A 25,423-nucleotide genomic window follows, 5' to 3' on the forward strand; every position below is an offset into this window, starting at 1 on the left:
CGACAATGCGTGACACTACTGTCGGTCCATTTATACCTAAAGTTATAAAAAAACAACCTCATGAATATATGTGAAATTCGATCAGGTTCTTGTGAAGAGTTAAACAATAATTTGGGCAAGGGAATAGTAATCGTTATTCCCATTTATTCATCTGTTTGGTTGTCATTTTAGAAGATGCTTATTAGCAATAAATGCAAGATACTTTTGTGGGGTTTTTTACCGTTATGATGCGACGTCTAGGTATAGATCCTTATACAGTTGACGAGACAAGAATTTTGCTTGACAACCGTATGAGGGTCTATAACGAAAGGGGCGGTGGGGTAGCCTAATGGTTAAAGACCCGGGTTCGAATCCCCACATGGGTACAATGTGTGAAGCCCATTTCTGGTGTCCCCCGCCGTGATGTTGCTGGAATATTGCTAAAAGCGGCGTAAAACCAAACTCAGTCAGTCAGTCAGTCTATAACGAAACGTTCCAAATTAATGGCATAAAGAAGTTGTCATCCATAATAACTGCTTGCCATTATCAATGTGATGTAATAACAAAATATCCATGATATTTTTATAGATTAAACTTCTTTATAATAAGAAGTTTAATCCATAAAAATATCTTGGACATCAATGTACAACTTCTAAATGCCACTGAAAGACACAATAACAAAATAGCTCTGAAATATCAGGCTGAGTTAGCAAACTGATATTTTTACGTCGATTCTTGTTGATAATTAAAGTCCCCAGGCGAATGAGCTAACTGCATTCCCTGTGAACATGATTCCTATCATGTTCCATTCAATCCAAAGCATGTGAAATGTTTTAGGTGACTGAAACAATCGGAGCATCGTTGAGGTATAAGCGTATCTCAAATTCCGAATGCAGGATGTCAGGGGAGGTAATGACAAATGCGGATATAGGTGGCACTAGTTTCCTTCCGCAATGTCCACACGTGTTTTGGAAATGTATACACACACTTACATAGAGCGAAATACATAGGAGGGATTACCAAAATGGTTAAATCGTCGCACCACCAGTCTGAGAATGACTTCAGAGTAAGTTTCGGTTGATAATTTATGTGACTGAAAGATGTGACGAAACTTTATTTCAACTGAGAACCTTCCATATTCATGTATCGGTAATTTGTAAATACTGATCCGAGGTAACAACCTCTGTAGAATTTTTGACATCGTGCAGTTGATTATATACAGGATGCCCGTAGAGGCGAGTATCACATCGTTACAGTTACACAACTAACCCTAAGGATTAAAGAGGCACGAGAGATCTGTGAAGCGAGAGCCAGACTGTCCAGAACTGACACCCAATTAGCGTTACAGTAAGCTGCTCCCGCTAAACTGCATTCATGAATGCCCAAATGAAAATTGATAGCTCCAGATTCTGATCATATAGATATGTCACCCGTAGATGTAAACAGTAGCTTTTCTACTGCTGTATCTATTATTTTCAAACATCAACTGGTCTGACAGTAATCATGATAATACTATCATTACATAAACCAACATTTCATGCCAACTAAATTCTAATGCGGAGTTTACATTGAATTTCACAAACTCGGTCAGCATAGTTAGAGTGTAAATCAGGAAAGTTATGAATTACCTGTACACCTTGTTATATGGCTGTATATGTTGGCTTCTAGTTGTCAGATAGTAAAGCTGAAGGGGTCGTTGTCAGCACAGGTACTACAAATACGTACCCCAGATACGTTTCTGTATACAGATATGTAGCCTAAACAAAGTCAAAATACAGAAACGTACCTGGTACCCTAAAAGGAGGACGAGTCCATATTCTGCAATCCAAAACCGAAACCGCATGTAGTTGTTCCCGTTCAACTGATTGCGAGTGGTATTCATATGCATCACGAAATATCCATTACTGTGTGTTCTCATTACTTACATAACGCAATCAAATGTATCTAATACAACAGCATGACAGTTCCGATCAAGAATACGACACAATGGGAATGGAATCGTCCTAGGGTACGTTTCTGTATTCTCATTATGGCCAGGGTACTTATCTGTATACAGAAACGTACCTGGGGTACATGTCTGTAGTACCCATGCCAACAACGACCCCTTCAGCAATAGTAAAAGTGGAAGATGAACATGATGAAGATGCAACTTTTCCCTCGCTAAACAGTTAGGCCATGCTCCTTACTTAACCACCGTCTTCTGGTTAAAGTTCTTGAAAGGCATTTAGAAGTTGGAGAAGCATGAATACATGACATGTTTTATGGATAACAACTTTTCATTATTCTTTATATGACGTTTCAACTTTCAAGGCTAATTCCTGCTTCTTCATCAGGTGAATGCCTGATGCCTAGAATCTCCAACTATACCATCTGTTACATTTGACCACTTCCTAAATGGCATTGTGTATTCATATACATGTACAATGTATTACACATGGAACGCTGGCACAAAACACAACATAAACTAAAAAAGAATTGAAGTCAATTCCTTACATAACAAATATATATTTCATTACATTTCAGAATCAGTTTTGAAATGTTCAATCAGTTGTCAATATATTCTATTTTGAAAACTTTAAACCAAGTAATGAAACATCCAAGATATTGGCATGTTTTGTATCATATTTGCTCTTTATTCCTTTACTTTTGAAAACGTGATCACTGCTTATAATTATCTGCATATTATAAACAGAAAACATTTTAAATTTGTGCTGTTTTTAGCATGTTCAATGATTCTGTGTGTTCTTTTAGTTTCAGACATTTGCAGAACGAATTGCTGCAGTTAACATTGATGTCATTCACAAAATCAAACACCATGATGATGATGTTGAGGTAAGTTTTGTTCCTAGTGATGGTGCTGGGGGAGCGGTTGGGTAGCCTAATGGTTAAAGCGTTGGCTCGTCACTCCGAAGACCCAGGTTCGAATCCCCACATGGGCACAATGTGTGAAGCCCATTTCTGGTGTCCCCCGCCGTGATGTTGCTGGAATATTGCTAAAAGCGGCATAAAACCAAACTCAGTCAGTCAGTCTTAGTGATGTTTTTTGTCACTGGCCGCCTCTGTGTCATTGACGTTAAAATATTGTACTTACTGGTCCCTGCCTGGCACTCGGCATGAATGAGTATAACAAGTACTGGTCGGCTCATAATGTGTGGGGTATTCATGCTTAACTGCAGCATGGTATCTCAGTGAGCTAGCACTATAAAACTGGCTTAAGTCTGGGCTAGTACAAGCAGCCACACATACACATACACACGCATGCACATTGTCATATGAGCGAAATATTCTTAAGTACAGCGTTAAACCTCATTTCACCTCACCCCACCTTCTTGTCATTGATGATTTTTCAATATGTTTTGTATGATTGTTAGGAACTTAACAATAGATCATAGTTGTGATGTGTGATGGTATAAACTGTGACAATGTCAGTGATTGATCTGAAAGCCTTTACTAAGTGGCTCTTGGCAGACCAATTGCTTTTAGACTTATAATTGGGATTTTATAATGTTGTATTGCAATCTCTTATTTAATATCACAATACTTCTGATACACTACTGATTGTTATATCTGCATTCTCTGATTAGTCATGTTAATGATGTCATGTGCAAAAGAAAGAAAATTAAAAACCAGTCTCTATTTGTTTGTTATCTATCTTATTTAGTGTTTATAAGTATAAATGTAAGAAATTAAAATGTATTTGCAGGAACAGTCCACCTACTTTGGGGAAGCACTACTCAGTTGGAGTGACATGAACTGCACTGAACACTTCAGTAAGTCCTTGTGGGTAGACAGTGTTAAGATATACTACTTGTTGTTACCCTGCCTGCCACTCAGCATTAAGGGGAGGTAACAAGGACTGGTTGTCTTAGAGACAGTATACTATATATCCATGTTAAACTGACATAGTATCTCAGTGGTCACTCACTACTATAATGTCATTAGTCTGGATTAGTACAGGGGCGGTGGGGTAGCCTAGTGGTTCAGGTGTTTGCTCGTAACGCCGAAGACCCGGGTTCGATTCCCCACATGGGTACAATGTGTGAAGCCCATTTCTGGTGTCCCCCGCCATGATATTGCTGGAATATTGCTAAAAGCGTTGTAAACCCCAAACTCACTCACTGGATTAGTACAAGCACCAAGACAAATGTTCAAGATATATCACTGTATAAGCAGATTCACTGATGAGTGCAGTGAATGGATTAATGAGATTCCCACTGTCCCTATCTCTATACTGGTGTACTCCTTTTGGGAGATGACTCCTATGATGTAACCGATGACGTACTTTTTAAAAATATCCCTTGAAAATTTTACTGAAAAGTAATACATATTGTAAATGTTCTGAAAGTATTTCTGAAGGTGACTACAAGCCTTTTATCCCAGCATTGACATTTATGGACTGATGGTAAGGTCAAGTACAGCTTCACAGCTAAATCAATGAAAACAGATTTTCCAACCTCTTGAGAAAATACACGTGTTTGACCAAATCATTGTTTTTTCTCCATGTTTCTGCTGTCATCATTATTTGTATCTACATCTGTTTAGGATATCATCAGGTGCCAAGAGTTGTCTACCCTTAACATGTATTGGGAAACATTTCCTGAATTCTTAAAAATCAAACTTGGCCTAGTTTGTCTTTCTTTACAGTCACAAACATGCATCCCTTGATTCTTTGAACTGCACACAGTGTTTTTCCTTCAAACGAATGGTATAATTACTGTCTTATCAGTTCTGCTCGACTGCCTTTTTCGACCTCAAACAGTAGTAGTAGTTGCGATATGCAAACATTGACACAGTGTCTCCATGGTTAAAGAAGTCATTGGTAAGATGATTTTCAATTCAACTGAAAGTTTTTGTTTTGTTTGCAGACAATTTTCAACAAGAGATATCTGAAAAAGTTCACACTTTCCCACAGCTAGTACACAATGAGGTATGTATTCTGTACAGATATGTATGTACAGTACAGGCAAATGTTAAGAAGGGATCAAATGCATGGTTTGTTGTTTTCCAACGGACACACCATTTTATTCCTGGTTATGCTCTTCCTGTTTAAGTAATTATCCAGTCTTACAGAACACCATGGTACCAGTACAGTACACCCTAGAGAGAGTACAGTACACCATGGTTACAGTTCAGTATACTATGGTTACAGTACAGTACAGCATGGTAACAGTTCAGTATACTATGGTTACAGTACATTATACCATGGTCACAGTACAGCATGGTTACAGTACAGTATACTATGGTTACAGTACAGTACAGTGTGGTTACAGTACAGTACAGCATGGTAATGGTACAGTATACTATGGGTACAGTACAGCATACTATGGTTACAGTACAGTACAGCATGGTAACAGTACAGTATACCCTAGAGACAGTATGGTGCACCATGGTAACACTATAACACCCTAGAGACAGTACAGTATACCATGGTAGCAGTACAGTACACCCTAGAGACAGTACAGTACACTCTAGAGACAGTACAGTACACCCTAGAGACAGTACTGTATACCATGGTAGCAGTACAGTACACCCTAGAGACAGTACAGTACACCATGGTAGCAGTACAGTACACCCTAGAGACAGTACAGTACACCATGGTAGCAGTACAGTGCACCCTAGAGACAGTACAGTACCCCATGGTAGCAGTACAGTGCACCCTAGAGACAGTACAGTACCCCATGGTAACAGTACAGTACATCCTAGAGACAGTATGGTACACCATGGTAACAGTACAGTACATCCTAGAAACAGTATGGTACACCATGGTAACAGTACAGTACTCCCTAGAGACAGTACAGTACCCCATGGTAACAGTACAGTACATCCTAGAGACAGTATGGTACACCATGGTAACAGTACAGTGCATCCTAGAAACAGTATGGTACACCATGGTAACAGTACAGTGCACCCTAGAGACAGTATGGTACACCATGGTAGCAGTTCAGTACATCCTAGAGACAGTATGGTACACCATGGTAACAGTACAGTGCACCCTAGAAACAGTATGGTACACCATGGTAACAGTACAGTGCACCCTAGAGACAGTATGGTACACCATGGTAGCAGTTCAGTACATCCTAGAGACAGTATGGTACACCATGGTAGCAGTACAGTGCACCCTAGAGACAGTACAGTACACCATGGTAGCAGTACAGTACATCCTAGAGACAGTACAGTACACGATGGTAGCAGTACAGTACACCCTAGAAACAGTATGGTACACCATGGTAACAGTGCAGTGCACCCTAGAGACAGTATGGTACACCATGGTAGCAGTTCAGTACATCCTAGAGACAGTATGGTACACCATGATAACAGTACAGTGCACCCTAGAGACAGTATGGTACACCATGGTAGCAGTACAGTACACCCTAGAGACAGTACAGTACACCATGGTAGCAGTACAGTACACCATGGTAGCAGTACAGTACACCCTAGAGACAGTACAGTACACCATGATAACAGTACAGTGCACCCTAGAGACAGTACAGTACACCATGATAACAGTACAGTGCACCCTAGAGACAGTATGGTACACCATGGTAGCAGTTCAGTACATCCTAGAGACAGTATGGTACACCATGGTAGCAGTTCAGTACATCCTAGAGACAGTATGGTACACCATGGTAACAGTACAGTACATCCTAGAGACAGTATGGTACACCATGGTAACAGTACAGTACACCCTAGAGACAGTACAGTACACCATGGTAGCAGTACAGTACACCATGGTAGCAGTACAGTACACCCTAGAGACAGCACTGTACCGCATGGTAACAGTACAGTACACCCTAGAGACAGTACAGTACACCATGGTAGCAGTACAGTACACCCTAGAGACAGTATGGTACACCATGGTAGCAGTACAGTACACCCTAGAGACAGTACAGTACACCATGGTAGCAGTACAGTACACCCTAGAGACAGTATGGTACACCATGGTAACAGTACAGTACATCCTAGAGACAGTATGGTCCACCATGGTAACAGTACAGTGCACCCTAGAGACAGTACAGTACACCATGGTAGCAGTACAGTACACCCTAGAGACACAGTACACCATTGTAGCAGTACAGTACACCCTAGAGACAGTACAGTACACCATGGTAGCAGTGCAGTACACCCTAGAGACAGCACTGTACCGCATGGTAACAGTACAGTACACCCTAGAGACAGTACAGTACACCATGGTAGCAGTACAGTACACCCTAGAGACAGTATGGTACACCATGGTAGCAGTACAGTACACCCTAGAGACAGTACAGTACACCATGGTAGCAGTACAGTACACCCTAGAGACAGTATGGTACACCATGGTAACAGTACAGTACATCCTAGAGACAGTATGGTACACCATGGTAACAGTACAGTACACCCTAGAGACAGTTTGGTGCACCATGGTAACAGTACAGTGCACCCTAGAGACAGTACAGTACACCATGGTAACAGTACAGTACATCCTAGAGACAGTACAGTACACCATGGTAACAGTACAGTACACCCTAGAGACAGTATGGTACACCATGGTAGCAGTACAGTACACCCTAGAGACAGTACAGTACACCATGGTAGCAGTACAGTACACCCTAGAGACAGTATGGTACACCATGGTAACAGTACAGTACATCCTAGAGACAGTATGGTACACCATGGTAACAGTACAGTACATCCTAGAGACAGTATGGTACACCATGGTAACAGTACAGTGCACCCTAGAGACAGTACAGTACACCATGGTAGCAGTACAGTACACCCTAGAGACAGTACAGTACACCATGGTAGCAGTACAGTACACCCTAGAGACAGTACAGTACACCATGGTAGCAGTACAGTACACCCTAGAGACAGTACAGTACACCATGGTAACAGTACAGTACATCCTAGAGACAGTATGGTACACCATGGTAACAGTACAGTACACCCTAGAGACAGTTTGGTGCACCATGGTAACAGTACAGTGCACCCTAGAGACAGTACAGTACACCATGGTAACAGTACAGTACATCCTAGAGACAGTATGGTACACCATGGTAGCAGTACAGTACACCCTAGAGACAGTACAGTACACCATGGTAGCAGTACAGTACACCCTAGAGACAGTACAGTACACCATGGTAACAGTACAGTACATCCTAGAGACAGTATGGTACACCATGGTAACAGTACAGTACACCCTAGAGACAGTATGGTACACCATGGTAGCAGTACAGTGCACCCTAGAGACAGTACAGTACACCATGGTAGCAGTACAGTACACCCTAGAGACAGTACAGTACACGATGGTAGCAGTACAGTACACCCTAGAGACAGCACTGTACCGCATGGTAACAGTACTGTAAACCATGGTAACTACTTTACACCATGGTAACAATTGTTCACACCATGGTAGCAGTACAGTACACCCTAGAGACAGTACAGTACACCCTAGAGACAGTACAGTACACCCTAGAGACAGTATGGTACAGCATGGTAGCAGTACAGTACATCCTAGAGACAGGATGGTACACCATGGTAACAGTACAGTGCACCCTAGAGACAGTACAGTACACCATGGTAGTGGTACAGTTCACCCTAGAGACACAGTACACCATTGTAGCAGTACAGTACACCCTAGAGACAGTACAGTACACCATGGTAGCAGTGCAGTACACCCTAGAGACAGCACTGTACCGCATGGTAACAGTACAGTACACCCTAGAGACAGTACAGTACACCATGGTAACAGTACAGTACACCCTAGAGACAGTATGGTACACCATGGTAGCAGTACAGTACACCCTAGAGACAGTACAGTACACCATGGTAGCAGTACAGTACACCCTAGAGACAGTATGGTACACCATGGTAGCAGTACAGTGCACCCTAGAGACAGTACAGTACAGGGGCGGTGGGGTAGCCTAGTGGTTAAAGCGTTCGCTCGTCACACCGAAGACCCGGGTTCGATTCCCCACATGGGCACAATGTGTTAAGCCCATTTCTGGTGTCCCCCGCCGTGATATTGCTGGAATATTGCTAAAAGCGGCGTTAAACTAAACTCAGTCAGTCAGTCAGTCAGTACAGTACACCATGGTAGCAGTACAGTACACCCTAGAGACAGTACAGTACACCATGGTAGCAGTACAGTACACCCTAGAGACAGTACAGTACACCATTGTAGCAGTATAGTACACCCTAGAGACAGCACTGTACCGCATGGTAACAGTACAGTACACCCTAGAGACAGTACAGTACACCATGGTAACAGTACAGTACACCCTAGAGACAGTATGGTACACCATGGTAGCAGTACAGTACACCCTAGAGACAGTACAGTACACCATGGTAGCAGTACAGTACACCCTAGAGACAGTATGGTACACCATGGTAGCAGTACAGTGCACCCTAGAGACAGTACAGTACAGGGGCGGTGGGGTAGCCTAGTGGTTAAAGCGTTCGCTCGAAACGCTCGTCACGCCGAAGACCCGGGTTCGATTCCCCACATGGGCACAATGTGTTAAGCCCATTTCTGGTGTCCCCCGCCGTGATATTGCTGGAATATTGCTAAAAGCGGCGTTAAACTAAACTCAGTCAGTCAGTCAGTCAGTACAGTACACCATGGTAGCAGTACAGTACACCCTAGAGACAGTACAGTACACCATGGTAGCAGTACAGTACACCCTAGAGACAGTACAGTACACCATGGTAGCAGTACAGTACACCCTAGAGACAGTATGGTACACCATGGTAGCAGTACAGTACATCCTAGAGACAGGATGGTACACCATGGTAGCAGTACAGTACACCCTAGAGACAGTACAGTACACCATGGTAGCAGTACAGTACACCATGGTAGCAGTACAGTACACCCTAGAGACAGTACAGTACACCATGGTAGCAGTACAGTACACCCTAGAGACAGTATGGTACACCATGGTAGCAGTACAGTACACCCTAGAGAACGTACTGTACCGCATGGTAACGGTACTGTAAACCATGGTAACTACTTTACACCATGGTACAATACAGTACACCGTGGTAACAGTACTTCACACCATGGTAGCAGCACAGTACACCCTAGTACACACTTCTTGAATTATTAACATATAGTGATAGGTTGTGACTACTTCTCAAGAGATGCTTCTGAGAAATATATGTTGGCTTTGTTGGAGATACTAAACATAAGCTAGGAGTACAATGCATCAGAGCTTATGGCGGATGTGGTATTGTTCCATGTATGTTGGTCCACCTGATGCTGATACTGTGGTTATTTTCTTTCAGGAATCCATTGTTGAAGCTCTGAAGAAACATTTGCTGATTCCAAACACAATGGCATATGAGCCGCTACTAGAGTAAGATATCTGATTTGATGGTTTGTTATTTAAGGCTGCCTAACCTATCTGTTAAACCTAACCTATCTGTTAAACCTAACCTATCTGTTAAACCTACCTATCTGTCAAACCTGACCTATCTGTTAAACCTAACCTATCTGTTAAACCTAACCTATCAGTTATTTCATAACATTTGGTGAGCATAAACATGTCAAGTACTGTGACACTTAGAATGAACAGTTTTTCTTAATTGTTTAATGCTTTGATAAGTTTTACAGTCATAATGTGAAACCATCCACCATTTGTACCTGGTGCCAGGTTTGGTATGGTCAGTCATGATGATACTTACTTCAATTTGCCTTTGCAACCATTATCCCTGTCTGTTCTCAGCTTGGTGGTGCAGCTGGCACGAGATCTCCAGGCTGACTTCTACAAGCACTTCCATGACATGTTCCACATCCTGGTGCGGCTGCTGAACTCCATCACCAAGGATGTGGATGTTCTGGAGAAACTATTCACCTGTCTCGCCTACCTCTTCAAGTTCCTCTGGAGGTACCTGGCCAAGGACATCAAGGAGGTTTATGGGTAAGTGAGTGAGTGAGTTTAGTTTTACGCCGCACTCAGCAATATTCCAGCTACATGGCGGCGGTCTGTAAATAATTGAGTCTGGACCAGACAATCCAGCTGATCAACAGCATGAAGCATCGATCATACGCAATTGGGAACCGATGTGTCAACCAAGTCAGTGAGCCTGACCACCCGATCCTGTTAGTCGCCTCTTTTTATGGGTAAGTAACTGATGGTAGCTTTGACTTGGTTTGTTCCTTCTCTACTTCTGGTAGTGGATTCCTGGTACAAGACCCGGTTAGCACAATGTGTAACAATTCTGGAATTAGATATTGCTGGAATATTGTTGGAGTCAGTCAGTCTATTTCTGGGTGGACAGGCAAGATTGTGGTAACTAGGAGTGGGTTGGAGAAAGGGGACAGGGCGATGGCTGAAAAAGGAGAGAAGGGCAGAGCAGAAATGGCTGTTTGATAGAAACAGATGGTGTGAGCGTGTATCGGAAATGAGAGGTGGAAAGAATGAGAGTGGTGAGTGGGAAGTACAGCACTGCTACTAGTGAGAAGGACAGTAGTGGTGTTGGTGAGAATTGTAAACTGATTGTTCGGATCTTTGCTCATACCATTAGTCAGTTAAATGTATGGTATGGACAAGGTTATTTCCAGACCGACTTCATAATGCTGGAATATTGCTGAGTGCAATGTTCACCAACAAAATAGAAACATTTTCAGAACTAGGGAAGCATAGAGCATAATAGATACCACATGCTGCTAACCCTTATGATGATCCACACCCATGATGATCACGGCTGGACTTCAGTCATAAGAAGTGACTAACAGGATCGGATGGTCATGCTTGCTGACTTGGTTGACACATGTCATCGTATCCCAACTGTGTAGATCGATGCTCATGCTGTTGATCACTGGATTGTCTGGTCCAGACTGCATTATTTACTGATCCCTACAATGTAGCTGGAATATTGCTGAGTATGGCGTTAAACAACAAACAAACACACTTAAGATGTTAAACTGTACATGGACGTATTCATGTGATGAGTTCTCTCCCCTGCAGGATGTTCTCGGCACTGCTTGCCTCCCACTACAAGGAATACATCAGGAAGTTCGCTGCCGAGAGTTTTGCGTTTCTTATGCGGAAGGTAACAATGATTGTCTCCTGGCTTGTGTCGGTGTCAATGAAGTGAGTGTCGCCGTTTTTAGCAATATTGTCAATGAAGTGTAATGTGTCAAGTCTATAGTTAGCTCTCATGGTAGATATTATGCAGTGTAAACAATGATCATTAGCTGATCATTTATTGGTCAGATGGAAATGAGTTTCCAAAATATTCTTAAACCAGAAATTTCATCAGTTCTAATCATGGGTCATGGTATGCAATATTGTAAGCAAATACAAATGCACAGCACAGATATGTCCAACAGTAAGACAGCTATCACCATTAAATAGCATTAGACATTTGATTTTACCATATGTTGATTGTAGATTAAGTATGTCACTTTTGTCAGTAGTAACAGGTGACATGCATCAAAAATGAGAAAGTCAGGCTTGGTGGCTTGTTTCTGTACAGATGCTGTGTTTTATTTAAATATTGATGAATGCATAACTGTATAGGTATGAAAAGGGAAGGTATAATTCAAGGAAGCGTGTGAGTAAATTGGGTATAAAATATTTTAGATGTGCATTGTCCTGATTTGACTTGATCCTATTCCAGGTAAAAGATCACAGTGGGTTCTTTGATTTCCTATTTTCTACACTTGAGGAAGATCCTGATGTGAGTCTTGTTGCCATGGTTACAAAATAGAACTCTTAAACATGTCACGTCTCCATTACTTCATGTTTTTTAAGACACTGTTCCTTCATGCCTCTGTAACATTTAGGTTACAATTGGTCTTCAACAACCCATGCTTGTCAAAAGAGGTGACCTACGGGATCGGGTTATCAGACTCGCTGCTTTGGTTGACACATGTCATTGTATCCCAATTGCTAAGATCAGCGCTCATGCTGTCACTTGCTATAGTCTGTTTGCAGTGAAAACATACCGATGAATTTCCCTTTAAACTAAAAAGTAAATAAAAGAAAGTGAAATTAAGCTTGCAAATCCTCATAACTTTACAAACGTTATTGGTTTGTATTACAAGGGGGTATGCACATTAAATGAAGCCATGAGAACAAGAAGGGTTGGTTTCTACGGTAGTCTAAGTTAACGCTCATTTGTTTCACTGTTCCAACTACTGAGCGTACCCTCTTGTAATACAAACCAATGATAGTGATTTGAAACTATGATCGTTTGTTAAACAACTTTTATCCTAAGTTGAATAAAATTCTGAAATTTAAATGTTCGATTGGCAAGGTAAAATAATGAGGATTCGCAATCTTAATTTCACTTTGTTTGATTTACTTTTTTGTTTAAGTGAAATTCATCAGAACATTTTCACTGCAAACAGACTATAGATGATCTGGTCCAGACTTAGATTTTTACAGACTGTCATATTGGTAATATTGAGGAGTGAGCTATTATATGTGCCACTATCACCCATGAAAGAATTTGACCGATTTGTGGTTACATCTGTGCTTCAAGGCATAAAGAAACAAACAACTTCCTGTAGAAGGGAAATCCACCGATTGCCTTTATTTCACTGAATCATATGAATGCCAGTATTTCATGCACATGGAATCTGCACTGCAGTTTACTTCAGTATCATTGGTTGGTTTGTTGTTTAACGCCGCACTCAGCAATATTTCAGCTATATGTCGGCGGTCTGTAAATAATCAAGTCTGGACCAGACAATCCAGTGATCAACAGCTTGAGCATTGATCTATGCATTTGGGATGGAATGACGTGTCAACCAAGTCAGCACTTCAGTATCAAGCTGTGGTGCGGTTTGCCCTAAGTTGATACTCAAAGCAGGGGCCATTAAACCTCTGGGAGTTAGAAAGGGTGTCCATTGATTAGCTGTCTAAAAATAGATTCTGCTCACTGGCTCATGGCAAAGCTGCCATAGATGTTCAAGGGTGACATGTATAAACATATTATAAGAGTCATTCTCAGAAGATGCAGCTTTTCCCCGTATCTGGATTAAAACCTCAATAAAACCGTCAAATTTTATCAGTGGTTAAAAATCTGATTTCTCCTTCATTGTCAATGTCTAATCTTACTTGGGAATTTTTTATCACAAACAAAAGGACCAAATAATGTTTATTTTTTTTTTTTGTAACATGGGTCATGCATTATGTCATGTATCCAGGTGCAAAAACCTAACATCATGTGTCTGCTGCGCACTAAATTTCATTTAAGAAGATATTATTTTTAAACTTATCCTATCTCATGGTATGCACCTCTCTTCTTCTTCTACGACCATGTGTGGAAACGTGCTGTAGGCTAAGTTGAATCAAATCTTACTGGCCTCTGACCTCCCCTGACCTCTGCCCCCACTCCGACATCAGCACCTGTCAATCATCTCCGTAAGCGTGGAGCTCGCTCAGATGATCATGTGACCTGTGCCTGTCATTCTCTTTCTTGTCGCTACATCGTGTGGACGTGTGCTTTTCTCTAAGAAAGTTTGATTGTGTTTCTACAATGGGAAAATCCAATCGCAATAGTGCTAAAAAGCGCAAACATTGCGATAAATGCAACAGCAACTTCTCGGCGCAGACCCACATGCTTTATGTGTTGATTGTTTAGGACGTTGTGAGTGGTCTCAACGTTGCACTTTTTGTGCAGACCTCAACAATGATGCTTTTTCTGAATATCACCAGGTAGCTTGTAGCCGCGTGTCAGACAGGGGATCGTCGCCAACCATCTGAGGGTCCTTCTGCGTCTAAACGTTCTAAGACTGAACGCCGTAAGAAAACTGCACTCTGATGTTCGAAGTCCACGTCGCCTGCTGAAGTTTTCCTAGGGGAGGCGTCGGATTCTTACCTCAGTGAAAATTTACGTCAACTTTTCCGGCCGCATGCGTCTAGCCCCATCACTTTAGAAGACTCTTCACCACCTACGGTTGTCGTGTTGTCTACGTCTTCTCTTCAAACCCGTCCCTCTTCGGTGATACCTATTCCTCTGTGCACTTCTGTTCCGAAGGTGGGGGTTTCTCGTGCGGCGCTTGGTGTGATTACTTGCATTACATCTCAAGTGGCGCTTCCTTGCAGTCTTGGCGCTTTCCACTTCGGTGGTTGATTCTACGCCTGTTTCCCATTCGGGGCTTGTGTCGAATGTGTCAATTGCTTCGGGTGCAGTGGATGGTTTCGGTGCGGCCCTCTCTCATCCTCTGGTGGGGTTGACTGGTGTGTCAATGATTCCTAGAGTGCCTTTTTCCACATCTATCCCTTATCATGTACCGTTTGGTTATGGACCACCACGTTATTCTAGTGCGTTGTTTGCTGCTCCAGCACCAATTACATCAGGATGGTTACCTGTTGGTAGAGCGCCGCTTGTTACCGATCCCATGATGTCATTCAGAACGCCGCTTGCTTCCAGGTCGGCGCTCTTGTGTGCCTCTGGTTCGGCGCTTACTCCTGGTGTTCCAGATTCGGCGCTTCCTCCCGGTGTTCCCGGTTCGGCGCTTCCTCCCGGTGCTCCCAGTTAGGCGCTTACTCATGGTGGCTTTGGTTCGGCGCCAGCAACTTCCGCTGCTGTTCAGTCATCGGGTCCTTCGACCAATCCAGTTCCACTTTTAGAGGAGGTTCGTCGTTCGACGATGCCATCTCCCGCTTCTGATGGTACGGCACTGTTGGATGGTAGCGTGGATGATGTTGACCCACCTCAACTACTTATCTGGATTGCCTCCGTTTACAGCGTAGTAGTTCGTCGGCAGATTTATTATCCTGTTTTTATATGAAGCTAGGTGACTTTGGTTCCATCATGTTCCCGCCTCGACTGTGTATTACTCAATTGGCAGCATCTCTGGATGAGGCTTTTGGTAACCTGAGGAAGGTTAAGGATGGGTTCGCGGCTCCTCGCGACAATTTGGCAACTGCTCATGTGCATGGTTTCTCTACGCTGATCGTCTCCCCTCCGGTGGATGATGATATTACGTTGCTGGGAACTAAACAGAAAGCCTACTCGCCGTTCCTGGTGGAGGATCGTGAGCTTTTGCATCTGGATGGTGTCATAAGGAAGATTATGGCGCCACTCAACATGGGGTTGACGACAACTGAGGCGGTGGCTATGTCGGTTGCACATGCTACGTCCCATCAAGAAGCGTATATTCGAGCGGCTATGGTCTTATTGCAAGAGCAATTTCAGACCATTCTGGATCAGTTGGCTCACTTCTTTTCGTATGTCACAGCTGTGCGTCACAGGGGGCCTTTGCACTTATCCTCATGGGAGGATAGGTTCCGTACTGATCTCTTTCTGCAGCCGTGGTCTGGAAGGTCTCTTTTCAACGGGGCGATTAGAGATGTCGCCAACAGAGTTTGTCAAGATGCTCATATACAAGTGTCAGTGGAATTGTTGAAATTCCAACGTTTGCAGGTGGAGGAATCGTTGCGTCGGCGACGACCAGCCCATTTTGTTCCTGTCAATCCGGACCTGCGTGCGGGTTCTACTGCTTCCTTTCGTGGAAAGGGATCTTTTGGCAGAGGACGGTCCAGCTGTCAACGTCGGACGTTCTCTGCTTCACGACCAGCTTCCACTGCCGACCAGTCCACTTTGCAAAGGCCTGACAAACAGTGACTTGATGACATTAGAACGCGACTGGGTTCTTCCACCTCCAGTCGTGCCCTTTCTGACTTCCCCAGTAGGCGCCGGCTTGGGACCTTTGCTCCCAACTGGATCATCTTGGGAGACCCTTACGTCCTCTCCATGTTGTCCACGGGTTTCAGCTGCCAGTCATCGGGGATCCTCCTCTCACTTTACTTCCGGATCGCAGAAAGTATCCCGCTCAGCAGACGGCTGTTCTTGATCCACAATAGACACCTTACTCAAGAAACTTGCGATCGAATCCTTGGGTCAGGCTCCGACCGTCCCGGGGTTCTATTCTCCAATCTTTCTGGTCCCCAAGAAGGATTCGGACAAACTGAGGTTAATCTTCAACATGAAGATATTCAACGAGAGGTTTCTGCAGCCTCCGCCCCATTTTCGCATGGTATCAGTGGCACTCCTCAAGACCATTATCAAGCCGGGAGACTACATGGTCAGTTTGGATCTCCAGGATGTGTACCTGCACATCCCGATCTTCCCGGCTCATCGCAAGTTCCTTCGGTTTGTCTTCAAGGGCACCCACTATCAGTGGCGTTTCCTCCCGTTTGGAATTTCTTCGGCCCTGTGGCTGTTTACACGGGTAACGAAGCCTATCACCAGTTTCCTTCACCGCAAGGGAATAGTGTTCGAGGCTCACATCGACGACTGCATTCAGGCACTGACCAATCATGCCCTTCTGCTTCGTCACATGCAGTTTGCGATACAGCTTCTTTGCCAATTAGGCTGGTTAATCAATCTGCAGAAATCGGAACTAGTCCCTAGGCGCCGTCTTCAATTCATTGGAGCAGTGTTCGACACAGAGGTCAACAAACTCTTTGTCCCCAGGGATCGTTTCTGCAAGATACAGCAATTGGTCTCTCTGGCACTGGCGCACCCCAGGATGCTTCGTCAGTGGTAGGAGCTCCTGGGCCTCTTGATGTCGGCTCAGGCGTTCACCCTCAGGGGTCAACTACAACTTCGTCCCTTGAAGTTCTTTCTAGCGCCTTACATGAGAGTGGGAGACCCTGTTGCCTTGATCACTCTACCTCTGGAGCTCCATCCCCATCTCCTGTGGTGGATGGAAGAATTGAATGTTTGCGACGGAGTTTGTTTAGGGCCGTTTGTTCCGTCTCACCACTTGTATGTGGACGCGTCTCAACACGGGTGGGGAGCTCATCTTCTCAATCAACAAGTGGCAGGGTTGTGGTCTCTCGTCGATCGCGACTGTCCCATTAACGTTCTGGAGTTCAGGGCAGTGATTCTTGCAATCAGTCACTGGGAAGATGATCAAAACTTGGATACTATTGCTAGTTGCAAAACTGTTTGACAGTTTGAGAAAGATGATCAAAACTTGGATACTTTTGTTGGTTGCAAACCTGTTTAACAGTTTGAGGAAGATGATCAAAACTTGGATACTATTGCTAGTTGCAAACCTGTTTGACAGTTTGATAAATTCATGGCAAATTACAGTCAAACTTGTTGTGAAATGAGTTTCTGAGTTCCTAGAAAACAAATTTCAAAATGGTAACTGCTACTTTTATTGTTCTTTTCTCAAAGCACAATGTCTAAAGATTTTATTGAACACCAGAATTTAATTATTCTTTGTCTTCCATCAACTTGATCTGAAATGTCTTTCCAGAAACACTGACATGTCTTTGGGGTAACACATAGGCTAAGTTCCAAAATATAGACTATATATTTTGCGCTTCAAGTATGGTAAAAACAATACTTTTATCAAATGATTAATGTGAACCTATCTTATCTTCACTGCCATAGATGTATTCTTATCCTAACTCAAATATACGATTGAATTGTCTTCTCTGTAACAAACATGTCATTGTTACTCGCCTCATTTGGAGATATAAATATAACATGTAACACTTACTATACTTCTGAGGATAAAAGGCAAAAAACTCTTCCTTTCATTACAGATAGATCAAAGATATTTGCTACAATTAAATAGTTTTTCAAATATATTTGAAATACTTTCTTTCCAATAACATAGGGTGTCTTTGGCATAACGATACTGTCTTTCATATAACGGGACTAAAAAGTAAATGTTTTATGATCTAATGAGTAAGACATTGTCAGAAATCACTCAGAAATATCAAAATTTTCTCTTCAAATCACCTTCAGTGCAATGATGTTTGAGGGGAGACAGTTGAAAGATTATTGCAAAGTACCCAAAGATTTCACTTTTTCATCTGACACAGGCATAAAAATACAAGTTTAGAACTGATTTTTTAAAGTGTGAGTAACAAAATAACACATAAGGTAGATTTTGCAATGTAATATCTTTACATATCAATGTATTTTTAAGAAAAATGGGGATATTACTGTTACAGGAAAGACATTGTGTCTTCGTCCTAATTAGTTTAATTAGTCTTCATAAAAATATGGCTCATAATTAAGCCTCAAATACTATTGATATGTGAACCTTAACAACGTATCTTGCCATTTGTGAAAATAAAGATTGACGATTTTGTATTTCAATTATGTTGTCTTTTGTACACCAAATAACTGCAACTTTTGAGAATGACTCATATATGATTGTCATTAAGTATTTACAATGACCAAGCGAGAGATTGCGTTTTAATAAGTATGATGTCTGTAGCATGTCACTGTATGTCGATCAGAAAGCTGAAGGCGTCGGCCAGCTGCTATTTGAAATGATCAAAGGAGTGAAGAAACAGTTCCACAGCACAACAGAAAAGGTACGTGTCAGTCTGTTCTGTTGTTATAATCTTGATACTGTAGGTATAGTGGTTTAGGAATCTCCCAGTGCTGTCAGCACATTCTCATGAGCCTGTAGGTCCGTCAGTTATTCACAAAAATCTATGGGTACTTGGATCATTTCCAAGGGCTGCAGGCAAATTGGTCATTCTCATAGAGGTTTGTCTCTTTTGATCAATCTCATTGGACTAATGATCAATCAGGGCTCCAGATAAGGGCCGTATCGCCGTATCGGCGTATGTACGGATAAAAGATATGCACAATACGGTAGGAAATATTTTTGAAAACATAGGAGATATGCACCACAGCAATGGTGTACGGTCTTAGAATCATTTACAGACATATTTATCTGAAAAAGTATTGTTTTATTGTTTATTGACCTGTTTACACAAGAGTAGCAATGTTGTGGTGCATATATGAATTGCTGATACTCCATTAAATTCCATTCAGTACTCTAAATGTACTCTAAAGATTTTCCAGTACTCCTGTTTTGAAAAAAATAAAGAGTACGTACTCCTGATGTTGAAAAATTATCTGGAGCTCTGATCATTGATGGTTTCTGGGCTGAACATATCCACAGTCCTGATGACCAGACGTAATTGTTTACAGTTCATGTTATAGGTCAAACATTGCTGACTGATTTAGAACAGTTGTTATGCAAACACTACATCCTTTATAGTTCTCGGGACCATTGTGATGTTATTATTGTATAATTCTAGTTACAGAAGGAGATTCTTATGAACGCAAGCCAGGAAACAGGTTTTTCAAAAAACTGACTATCAATTTTTCACTTTTCAGATTTTCCCAGTCATTCTGTCCAAGTTGGGACCAATGGAAAAATCTGATTCTGCCACCAAGTTACCATGGAAGCTGGTGGAGAAGTCCCTCGTCCAGATGATGAAGTCCTGTGCTGAACACACTAACAGAGATCACATCGCCCCCTTGTGGAGCATCCTGTTGGTAAGATGGAATACACAATTACAGTTGGGCCACACTTATAATTGCTAATAACATCAACAACTGATTTCTCTGGCTTAGGCTGGTGTCATTTATCCCATTAGGCTGGGACAGTGCTCATACCATCAACCACTGGTTTGTCTGACCTAGGCTTGTGTCACCTTATCCCATTAACCTGGGACATTGCTCATGACACGACCCACTGATTTGTCTGACCTAGACTGGTGTCACCTTATCCCATTAGACTGGGTTATTGCTCATGACATGACCCACTGATTTGTCTGACCTAGGCTGGTGTCATCTTAGGTTGACATGATTTAACTGATGTCTTGCTGAGTGGGTTATAAAAGGAAAAACGAACAGTGTCTCTTCAATCAATGTTTCAAGTTGATTTATCTGGTGCCTGAATATTCTTTTCTGTCTACTGCAGGACTGTCTTGCTAACCTTCAGAAAGAGTGTGTCAAGGTGAAAGGTCAGAAGCAGAAGGTGAAGGCTGAGCAGCTTTGTCGATTGCTGCGTGTGACATCTGTCTGGCTCGACCACCACCAGGGGGCGCTTGCCTGTGATATATCAAGAGTAGCAGAGGTGAACATTTAGATTGCTATGGTTTCTTTGTTTGAGGTGACTTTAGGTACATGTGTACATAACTGTTCACAGATTTGACAAAAGTTAGGCGTCAGCCTTATAAAATATGGTGCATCAGGGTAGAAAACAAGTCGAAAGCATTTTACTTTTGCTTAAAACTGGTTCAAACATGAAAATCTTCTGCATTACAAAATAGATGTTAAAAACCATTTCATATGGACCCTGTGTATTATTATAGTCATCATGAACATTTCTGAGAGCTTTCGGTGGGGGGCTATTTTAAATGATTGACATTCGCAAAAGTTGGTATAAAAATGTTGACTGGAAGGGGCTTTGTGTATTTTAATGACAGCTTTGAAAAATTAGACATTCAGAAACAGATAGCTGCTTTAACACAAGAAACCTGTTTCATTGTTTGAGTTGAACCTTTGTTTAGGTTTTGACTGTGATATTGAAGACCTCGGTCCAGCCTGAGTGTGTGGGACAGCCCTTGCTTAATGCTGTGTCAAGTATTCTGGTCAATCTGAGTGACCGCTTGACAATGGGGGACACAGCCAAGATGCTTGCACAGGTAACTATTGGTGGATGTCGATGTCTCTGTGGACATGATAGAGACAGAGATGATGTATGGATTTCAGTCTTGGTGTTCTCAAATGGGAAATTTTGGAACTGATGCTGGTGATGTTTTCATGCCACTGCAAACTGTTTGGAAGGACATGGTTTCATGGATGAGAGCTACATTTAAAGAGTTTCATCTTCATGACAAACAAGGGTGACATGTAATGATAAGGATGAATCATATTGTTGAAGCGTGGGGATGAATCATTGGGATGATTCCTAAGGACAAAGCCAAGGGACGATTCCTAGGAACAAAGCCTATTTATGATTCCTAGAAACAAAGCCTGTTCATGATTCCTAGGGGCAAAGCCTATTTATGATTCCTAGGGACAAAGCCTGTGCATGATTCCTAGCGACAAAGCCTATTTATGATTCCTAGGAACAACGACTATTTATGATTCCTAGGGACAAAGCCTGTTCATGATTCCTTGGGACAAAGCCTATTTATGATTCCTAGGAACAAAGCCTATTTATGATCCTAGGGACAAAGCCTGTTCATGATTCCTAGGGACAAAGCCTATTTATGATTCCTAGGGACAAAGCCTATTTATGATTCCTAGGGACAAAGCCTATTTATGATTCCTAGCGACAAAGCCTATTTATGATTCCTAGGAACAAAGACTATTTATGATTCCTAGGGACAAAGCCTGTTCATGATTCCTTGGGACAAAGCCTATTTATGATTCCTAGGAACAAAGCCTGTTTATGATTCCTAGGGACAAAGCCTATTTATGATTCCTAGGGACAAAGCCTATTTATGATTCCTAGGGACAAAGCCTATTTATGATTCCTTGGGACAAAGCCTATAACAAAAAGGTGGTTTGTTTGAAGTGTCTGGTTGCAGTGTGTAATTCAGTTAAATGTGATGTTGGTTGACGGAGTGAGTAAGTTTGGTAACTGCAAAATTACTTCCGTACAATAAGGATAAATAAGACATTGATCCTCTGTGGCTGATAAAAAAAATATGACTTGTAATGAAGTATATATTACACATCATATTCCATTACCTTATACATTGTAGAAAACATACTGCATTATGTACCACCCAAAAGAAAAGAAAGATCACCTTATTCTCTCGTATCGTCATATTGCTATATGTTGATATGTCACGGACATGAAAAACATCAGTGTTCATTTGAGGAATATGTATGAAACATTTGAAAATGGTTTTAATACTTGAGTACAGCACTTCTTGACGATGGCAGCCTGAAAGTTGAACACCATATGTGTCTTTTTCTTCCCCAGGTTTATGTGAGGAAGTTTCCCCTGAAGGACCTGACTGTGTTTACCAAGTCGCTGTATGACCTCTTCATGTTTGACAAGGTATGTCTCGAGTTCTGCCCTTACTGTCATGGCTGGTGACTTTATAGTGTGGCAGACTGTGTGGGGATTTTTCACTGGAATTGGTCCCCGGTAACCGATGCTGGTCCCCGGTAACCGATGCTGGTCATACAAGGCAGAGAAATGAATTTAGGAGTCAGGCTCAGGTAAATGCTGGTCGTATTAAGCTGTGCGCATAAGATCAACACCTGGCCTTCACGTTAAGCCGATTTCAGACAAATTCTTGAGTCAGAGTGCGAATTGAGTTTAGTTTTATTTACTGATCTGTCCTAACTTGAACTTTGAAAACAACCTGGTGTGCATTTGACAAAGTGATTGTAACTCTACAGCTATCGTAACTCCTTCATTTAACATATGTTAGTTATGGTAGTTATTGGTGTGTGAATCTGTGTCTTGATGGATCGTTATGAGATGGTTTCAGTCAAGTAATCCGTTTCCTGTCTTTAGGATGTGTTGCCCAACCTGCTCAACTACATCCAGACACACATCGGGTCGGAAGGGTCAGAGGTGAAGGACATCCTTCTTGCCCTGGTCACAGATCTGGTGCTGCACAAGGTCAAGGCTCCAGCAGATGGAAGTCAGCTGTCAGGGTTCAAACCTATCACATTGGAGTTTGGCACTGTAGGGAAAAGGTGAGGATGAAAGGTTATCTCCCTTGATGGGTCAATTTGACAGCTTCGTGGTTGTGGCATTTCACATGCACAGTGAACAATTTTGATACTTTATCCTTTGGAATGGTGATGTTGATTGTAGCAATAGATGATTTGTGAGATAACTTGTTGTATTCCTAGTGATTTCTCTGTCCAGTGATGACATCATCCTTGCGCACTCAGTGCTGGCGATGTTCCTGTGAACGTTGTTAGTGTGCCGACAACCTAGGGACCCGTGTCTGTCATGTAGATGGAGGCGGGGCTGAGGACAGGGAAATCGCTAGTCCAGTTTGTTTAGTTCACTTGTACAGTGTCCGCTGATTAGATACACACTTGATCATGCACAGGTGAAAGTTTGGTCTCGTAAGTTGTATAACCAAAAGTACACTAAAGTGCAAAATGCAAAGAAATATATCAGAAAAGTGAATTAATGTGTGTTATATAACCTGTATGATTCATAGAGATGTGACGATACATAAATTTTACGATCACGATATCTTGGAACGATTCGATATGATGCATATCACGATATGTTATCGTTATAGTTATTTTCTTTTAAAAGGTGTATTTTGATAACAAGTAACAGTGTAAATTTTGACATAACTGTCAATTTCTAGTGAAAATTCACAATTTTAGGGTCAACGATACATATCACGATACGAAAAAAAGTATCGACATATTTATCGTCAGATAAAGTATCGCGATTATCGATACTACGATATATCGTCACAGCTCTAATGATTCATGTAACTCTGTTGGTGTGATGTGTTCCAGTCGGAAGAAGCTGTGTTTCCAGGAGTACCTGTTGTCGATGATGGACACAAGCCTTGACAAGATGGCCGACACAGGCTCCCTGGCCAAACTGTGGGCGGCACTTGTCTGTTTGCCACACTGCAGGTAGGGAGGACAAACCATTTCCAATTAGCATGTATTTTAAGTTGCAGTTCTTCCGATCCATATTTGTACAAGGGTAGACCCTGTAGGGATTCCCGTTTGGAATAGGTACCTGGGAGATTAGGCTGGTCATGACAGATGGTTTATAGATAAGGAGCGCTGATCGAATGGTTGCCATGGTTGCGCTCCATGGCCTGGTTGATTAAGTATAACTATATTCTGATGGTTTGGATGGATGCTCACAATATCAATCACTGGATTGTGTGGCCCGATAAGTTACACAATTAGACTCCTTGACTTGATTGACTACATATCATACACTGACGGTGTGGATCGATGATCACAGTACCCGCCACTGGACCAGTAACCTGAGTATTTAAAGCTGCTGTTTTTAGCGGGAATGTTGCTGATTGTTGCTGATTAAATAACAACAACAAACCTTGTACCATGTGGACTGTAAGTATCAAACTAATGGATATGTCCCTCCTGTGAACAGTCCAACAACAAACCTTGTACCGTGTGGGCTGTAAGTATCAAACTAATGGATATGTCCCTCCTGTGAACAGTCCAACAACAAACCTTGTACCATGTGGACTGTAAGTATCAAACTAATGGATATGTCCCTCCTGTGAACAGTCCAACAACAAACCTTGTACCGTGTGGGCTGTAAGTATCAAACTAATGGATATGTCCCTCCTGTGAACAGTCCAACAACAAACCTTGTACCATGTGGACTGTAAGTATCAAACTAATGGATATGTCCCTCCTGTGAACAGTCCAACAACAAACCTTGTACCGTGTGGGCTGTAAGTATCAAACTAATGGATATGTCCTCCTGTGAACAGTCCAACAACAAACCTTGTACCGTGTGGGCTGTAAGTATCAAACTAATGGATATGTCCCTCCTGTGAACAGTCCAACAACAAACCTTGTACCGTGTGGGCTGTAAGTATCAAACTAATGGATATGTCCCTCCTGTGAACAGTCCAACAACAAACCTTGTACCGTGTGGACTGTAAGTATCAAACTAATGGATATGTCCCTCCTGTGAACAGTCCAACAACAAACCTTGTACCGTGTGGACTGTAAGTATCAAACTAAT

General features: G+C 42.2%; 1 protein-coding gene across 1 annotated transcript in view; it reads left to right on the forward strand.

Moving 5' to 3' along the window:
- Positions 1 to 929: 929 nt before the first annotated feature.
- Positions 930 to 25,423, forward strand: part of LOC124265848 (small subunit processome component 20 homolog) — a 132,286-nt gene continuing 107,792 nt past the window's right edge. The window contains 15 exon segments of the mRNA XM_046700690.1: positions 930 to 1,045; positions 2,731 to 2,811; positions 3,683 to 3,749; positions 4,845 to 4,906; positions 10,237 to 10,307; positions 10,677 to 10,871; positions 11,922 to 12,006; positions 12,577 to 12,636; positions 19,179 to 19,256; positions 20,074 to 20,235; positions 20,663 to 20,818; positions 21,255 to 21,389; positions 22,682 to 22,759; positions 23,225 to 23,409; positions 24,202 to 24,324. Coding sequence (XP_046556646.1) covers positions 1,004 to 1,045; positions 2,731 to 2,811; positions 3,683 to 3,749; positions 4,845 to 4,906; positions 10,237 to 10,307; positions 10,677 to 10,871; positions 11,922 to 12,006; positions 12,577 to 12,636; positions 19,179 to 19,256; positions 20,074 to 20,235; positions 20,663 to 20,818; positions 21,255 to 21,389; positions 22,682 to 22,759; positions 23,225 to 23,409; positions 24,202 to 24,324 — 1,580 coding nt within the window. The 5' untranslated portion in view covers positions 930 to 1,003.

This window comes from Haliotis rubra, unplaced genomic scaffold (assembly GCF_003918875.1).
Source record: "Haliotis rubra isolate DU_JTF1 unplaced genomic scaffold, ASM391887v1 Scf999, whole genome shotgun sequence".
NCBI classification, from domain to species: Eukaryota; Metazoa; Mollusca; class Gastropoda; order Lepetellida; family Haliotidae; genus Haliotis; species Haliotis rubra.